At 35.3% G+C, this 6,731-nt stretch overlaps 1 protein-coding gene across 1 annotated transcript in view; it reads right to left on the bottom strand.

Moving 5' to 3' along the window:
• SACS (sacsin molecular chaperone) overlaps nt 1-6,731 on the bottom strand; it is a 29,301-nt gene that overhangs the window by 9,411 nt on the left and 13,159 nt on the right. The window contains exons 7-8 of the mRNA XM_009072950.1: nt 6,672-6,731; nt 1-2,757 (exon numbers count right to left, since the gene is read on the bottom strand). The exon at nt 1-2,757 is cut by the window's left edge and continues 20 nt beyond it; the exon at nt 6,672-6,731 is cut by the window's right edge and continues 21 nt beyond it. Coding sequence (XP_009071198.1) covers nt 1-2,757; nt 6,672-6,731 — 2,817 coding nt within the window. The remainder of the gene's footprint in view (nt 2,758-6,671) is intronic.

Raw genomic sequence — 6,731 nt, 5'->3', positions numbered from 1 at the left:
AAGACAGCCTGAAAAGTGTTCCTTTGTAGCTGTAGGGAGATTCTACTGTCAGTGGTAGCTGGCAACCAAACACTCCTATAAATGGTTTAAACTGATTTGGAAATTTTCGCAGTCTCTTCTGTTGTTTACTCCAGTTGATTTTGATCCCAGGGTTAGATTTATCTCTGATATGCTTACTGATATGGTTGACATTTGGATCAAACATAATCATGAACTCCCGGCTCAGAATAATAGGAACATCAGTGATATGATAAACAGAATTGAATCCCAGTCCAAATTTTCCTACTTTGTCAACTTCACTCCTTTTTAAAGACTCTCCTAATCGAGTTATATTTAGGAAATCAGAGTCGGAAAACTCAGAATTATTGAACGACCACAAAGCTGGACCATGACACGCTGCCATTCCTGGATCCAGAAGGTTCTCTCTTATATCCATATTTCTTCTCATGTCAATCAGGAAATTACATTCCGTTGCATTGGCATCGTCAGCATTTTGAAGAAGCTCTTTAAAGATATCTGAAATGGAAGGGTATTCCTCCAAAATGTTTTTAATTCTTACAGTCAGAGGCTCTCTTTGCCCAGATTGCTCAAATCCCATATTTTCTGGATTAATCAGTCTTGTGCTAAGGCATGGAACATTTAACCACTCGGCAGTTTTCATTGGTATGTCTTCATGCACCAAAATTATTGGTTCAACAGAATCTTCAATCAAATCATTTAAGTCATCAACTTTGATATCACAGTAACAGCACTCATGAATTGGCCTCATTGCAAGTTTATAAGGAAGTTTGCCACTGTATAGAGGCATGGGAGTATGCAGACTTGCAGGAATCTGATTGCTGTACAGCCATCTTATGATGCTCAACATAATGTGAAGGCTTTGTTTACTCTCTTGTTCTGAGAGCGACTGCTCGCTCTTTAGATATATTTTCTGAATCACCATAGAAACATGGTCTGGTGTTAACTCCTCAATTGAACCACAACATTTAAACAACTGGTGAAACTTCGCCATAGTTTTTGGCACATAATGTAGATAAGGTTGGAGATCAAGATCAGGAACCGACTTTATTACTGCTTGTGTGAGGGAACAAAATGTTTTACCAGTCCAAACCCAGGGAAATTTCAGGGCTTTAAAAGCTTCTTTGCCTTCTTCTAGATGATCATGCATAAATCCATAAATCTCAAGCAGGATATGCTGAAATTGATAATAGTCCTCATCACTGAAGGTTTTAGAACTGTGCCAATCGACTACCACCTTGAAATGTTTCAGGACTGCTTTTATGCTGGGCTTGGTGGAGATGCTGAGTGCTTTTTCTATATCCAACAGTACATTTTCCACAAGAGGAACTGAGGAACCAACTAAAATTGCATGCGATATATCACACATTTCTGGTGGCAAACACAGATTGCAATGATCTCCTTTCCAAACTAAGGATCCTGGATAATTTGGAGGCCTTTCCTTACATGCAGGTATCCATTTTATCTTTTTCATTGCAGCTTTCGTTTCAGACGAGTGAAGCAGTGTATGGTTTTTGTTCAAAATCATCAAGAGAGTTCTAGCTTTTCTTAACAGTAAATCATGATTGGTGTTAGAGTTCACATGCAAACTTTCGATTTTATTTGCCACTCTCAGTATGTCACCTTCCTCAAGATTGGCCTCATTTTTTAAGCCTATTTGTCTTAGTGAATGAAGAATATCTGAAGATGTAAAAATCACAGGGGGGAAGCAAATTTCCTCCTCAGCATAAAACAAATGTTGCAGAAGTTCTACCTCAGGATCAAAAAGTTCATTTGCTGACATTATCTTTTCCGGTGAAATCTTAATAAACTTTAGTGGCATCAGCCAGTCTATCACATCTATATTCTCATTTTTCAGAAAAGTCAGATTTTCAAGAACCCATTGCATTATCTGTGTTGTTTCATCCCACGAATAAAAATCACTTCTTATGTCTTCTAAAACAAACTTCAAGCAATCTGTGCTCTTTAGCTGTTCTATTTTCAGCAGATTAGCTAAGCGAATAGTAGCTTCATCACTGCTGTCAATTATTGGAATGGAAAATCTTAGGCCAGGAGGAATTTTGGCAGTGTGGTGTAATACCTTACTACCTTTCAGCCCAGTAAAAACTGGGACACTTTCATCCGATGATTTTTCAATTTTTCTAAATATTAGCAATTCCTGAATAATTCTTTTCTCTTTTTCACTTGCATCCGTTAAGCTAGCTAAGAATGCCCTAAGAGCATCTTTATGTGTTGAGGGGAATGATGCAACCTGATTGCATAGTTTTTGTAGGGACATTTTTTCCATTATTTGCAGAACAGCACTTGGTAATGGTGGATGCACGTATTTTTTTATAAGTGGATGTTGGATAGAAGTATCCAGTTTCTTAAGTACAACTCCACCAACTTTCTGAATAATATCAGCTAAATATTCCGGGAGCGAAGACTCAGATTCGTCTTCCAGAATGATAGGTGATGGACTCCTAAGTCTAATCAGTTCCACTGATGTTTGATTTGCCTCCAGAAGTGTCTTGGGGATAAGCGGCATTTCATCAAGCAGACTCAAGTCATCAGAAAAATGTATATACAGATTCTTCCAGACCATCTTAAGCCAGGAAACTGATGGATGCTTTTTTTCTTCCAAACCTGGGTACCACTGTACCACCACGTCTCTCCCAGGCCACACGCTATTCATAACTTCTTTAATGAGCCGAGCAAATCTTTCTGGGTTCAGAAGCTGCAGCTGAGTGCACGGCCTCCCTGAAATTATAGCAAAAGGGCAAAGCCATGAAAATCACACAGCAGAGTTACATAATAAAGTGCTTGGGGTGGGGGGGGTGGGAAGGAGAAAAACGAAAATAAGAAAATATAATCTAACTTGTGCCCTGCCTTTTTGTGGGAAAAAACGATGTTTGTTAAATAGGTGGGCAGACACCAGCCTCTTTTGTTTTCAGGAGTTAATTAAAAGCAAATACATTCCATATTAGTATAAACACATGAACAAATTGAAAGTTATCAGTATGTTACTACATTTGTTAGTTTAACACAAAAGTTCAGGCATATATAGCAGCTAGAGATTTAGAATCTTTAGTAAAATCTTCAAATGGATTTTTTTTGTTGATTCTTTGCCCTACTTATTTACTTAGTGGCAAACAAAAAATTAATCCATTATTTGTCTATAATTATATAAATATTCAAATAGATTTGAAAGATTATTTATAGCCAAGAGTGGTTCAGGTGGACCTGATCTTACACTAAAACTGACAAGACTCAGTTTTGCAGGAAGTGCTAAAACTGAGCCAAGATGTGTATGTTTTTATTCTTATTATCAAAGTTCTCACTAAAAGTAGTATCTCTTTACACACTTGTCTTTTTTATCATTAGTACAGCTTGTACTTTAAAACTACAGAATTTCTGGGAGTAAGAAAATAGCACAGAATATAAAAATACCACTACTTCCCAATGGCATCAAAGGCAACGACAAAAATGGAAGCAAAACATCTATTTGGATTTCAATTCTTTCTTCCATCTAGGTAACACTGCCATTTCCTTAAAAGCAACAGTCCAAATGAAGATTAAGACCAATTAAAGACACACTTCAGAAAAAATATTTTCCTTTCATTTCATGCTGACAAAGCTATGGATCCTGTTAGTTCTATTCATTAGAAAACACACGTGAACACTTCAGAACACATCAGAAAGTGAGGAAAACTTGCAGAAGTGGCCCAGGAAGAAAAGAATCTGCTTAAAAGCAAAACTTAAATCCCATTACTTGAGCACAGAAGTTGAGAAATACTGTTTTAAAAACTACACATGTGATCTTAAAATACTGGAAATCTCCCTGCATGGGAATTTACTTTTCAAAAATATAAATAAAGTGATGAAAATATTGGCAATTTTTGTGTAACATAACTACAACGTTTTCTTCATCAATATGCATTTTCCTCTCAACTGTGCTTAGAACTCTTTCTGTAATTACCTTTAATCGCTATCTCTTGGCACCTCTATTTGGCAAGCTTTGTTTACAAGAAAGCTGGTAACTAATCACCAAGTTCACACAAATACCAAGCTTCAATCCAAACCAGTATACCTTCAGTTAATAACCATACCTGAAAATCCCCAGAGAAGCTGTTGGGCTAGAATATAATCAAATCCATTTTAAAAAACATCCCACGAGTTACACATTAACACACTAAATATAGAAAGTTATTAACTAGAAAAATACAGCACACATTTTAGAGAGTAAAAAGATGTGGCTCGTACAACACAAAAAAAGAATTGCATCCCATCTTCTCAAAGAAATAACACAAGAAAGTTTCTATTTCTGCAACTGCATCAGGAATCCAATATAATTTCTACAGCTGTGCAAGTAAAATTCTTGACAGGTTAAGATTCTAAACCTGCCAACCCCCTCTCTAATACTTATTATTTATAACATACAATTTTTATGGTAGTGTAACTGTACTTGATAATTATATAAAATCATAGAATGAACAATCATTTAGGAGGAGGTAGAATGAGAAGTAGGCCACTACAATCTTGCAAAGGATAGCCTAAAAGCCTTTAAGCATTTCTAGAAGAGTTAAAAAAATACTTGTCATATTTATTTACAAAAATATGTACTTCTAATCAATGAAGAAGAGAGACAAAAGCAAGACCTTAAATGTGACCAAAAAATCTTCCCAGCAATTAAAAAGGCTGGAGATACTTCACTGCAACTCTGAGACCAAGCCTGGAAGTGAAGGAATGTCCTGGAAGAATTCAGGAAGGGATTGGTTTAATAACATAGATTTTTTTTTTCATTTCAGTCACCTCTGCGTTTTCTGTTAAAGATATATTCAAGCACATAGTCTGTCAAACCTGTATTTTGTTTTGCTCTGTGTTTTAATTTAAGCATGCTTTGCTTAAACAAGGATTGCTTTGTGACATTCATTTGGAGGAAATTGTTTAGGACAATGCACCCCAAAAGTCAATTTTCAAAACTAACATTCCTGTCTTCCATAAAATCTTTCATCCATCTAATCTCACTGTGGTTGTCTTGATCTCTACATAGTTCTGTTCTTTAAAAGTTACTATTAAACAGTGGCTCTTTTTGGTTCTATCCTAGATTAAGAATATTCCCTGTTTGGATACACAATTTGAAGTCGTCATTCCTTTCAACAGTTCACAGTCTGTATTAAAACAAAATAAATTAAAAATTGTAGTAGGGGATATTAACAGTAGGAAAAAATCAAACCAAACATATTCTACTGCAACAACAGACACAACATCTATCATATAATACGTCGATTAGGCTTTGACAATTCCACTTTTAAAAATAAAGGTTTTTTCTAGAATGCTGTCAGACTTGCTGTTCTTCATACTCAAAGTCCCAGCACTGCTTTCATATCTTCTAAACATTTTATATTATTTTAAATATATGCACTTTTTACTCTATGCAACAAGTCACTCTAAATTCTTTTAACTTTTTTCACAGATGCTTTGCCATACTTTGAAAATTTATCATCTTGCCTCAGAATTACCTTATTTTTCTATAATTTTTTATAATGAAGGAATGATCAAGTCATGGAGAAAGGAGGAGATTTAGAGCTGAACAGGAAGAACAATAAACAGAGAACATATAAAGGATTGAAGGGGAAAAAGGTCAGAACACAGACAAAAGAAACAGAGACTGAATGACTGAAGACCATGATAAAGAATATCAAGAAAAGCAAATCAAGATAATGAGTTATAGTATTCTACATCTGGTTCTAATATCTTCAGCCCAAAAAAGAATTCTCGTGAATCAAGCACTTAAAAAACAAACAGAGACATGAACCTTTTTCTGAAAAGCAAATTTTCCAGACATTGAAGAATAGCTCATCATATATTCATGCTGTTTAAAAATAAGCTGAAGAGTGACTTGGTTTGCACACTGTGTTTACATGAAAAGACTTCTGAGACTCAGGCTTCAAATTTACCAATCAAATGCATAATGAAACACAAGGGTGGAAAGGTAAATGCAGACAAACTCTGAGCAGAAGATATGCAAAAAATCTAATTGTGAAGGCAGTTAAACACAGAGGCACCTCATGTACAGTGCAGCAAACTCCCTGACCGTGTCTTTTGATCATGACTGGAAGTATTGCAGTAGGTCCACACTGACACAACCATAAGCTATGAATTAAGACTCAGGACACACATGATGATATGATCTACAGTATGCTTGAGACTAGATGTTTAAGCTGGTTTCATCTGGTTTAAAAAAAAAATGTACTGAAGTGATCACTTGAAATTGTGACATAAGAAATGATCCACAATGCCAAAATCATGACACAGCTATTGCATATGCAAACACTACAAATGCAAAATAGAATTCAGACAGTCTTAAGCAGATAATACTGTTTGAACAAAATTATTGAACCTTGAATACATGCTTTACTAAATGAGTATGTATTATTTTACTGCAAATTTTCATTCTTTCCTTGCCTTTGCCTTTTTGTTCATCATTTTAATTTTATGCCATTTCCAATTCAAACAATATAGGCTATCATATCTTAAACATTTTTCTTAGTGACCAACTTATCTATGTAAACTCAATTTCAAAAGAGACTACTTTCAACTTGGGTTTAGAACTAATCTGTTAAACCATTAGAAATATGTTTCACTATAACAGAATACAAAAGACACCTTACCTCGGCTCTTGGCAGCTTCTTTCAAAGCAGCTAGAACCTCAGGCTTCAGGTCATCAGAAA

This window comes from Acanthisitta chloris, unplaced genomic scaffold (genome assembly GCF_000695815.1).
Source record: "Acanthisitta chloris isolate BGI_N310 unplaced genomic scaffold, ASM69581v1 scaffold4684, whole genome shotgun sequence".
In the NCBI taxonomy this organism is placed as follows: domain Eukaryota; kingdom Metazoa; phylum Chordata; class Aves; order Passeriformes; family Acanthisittidae; genus Acanthisitta; species Acanthisitta chloris.
The sequence above is the reverse complement of the archived record's forward strand: the minus strand, read 5'-3'. Positions and strand labels throughout refer to the sequence as shown.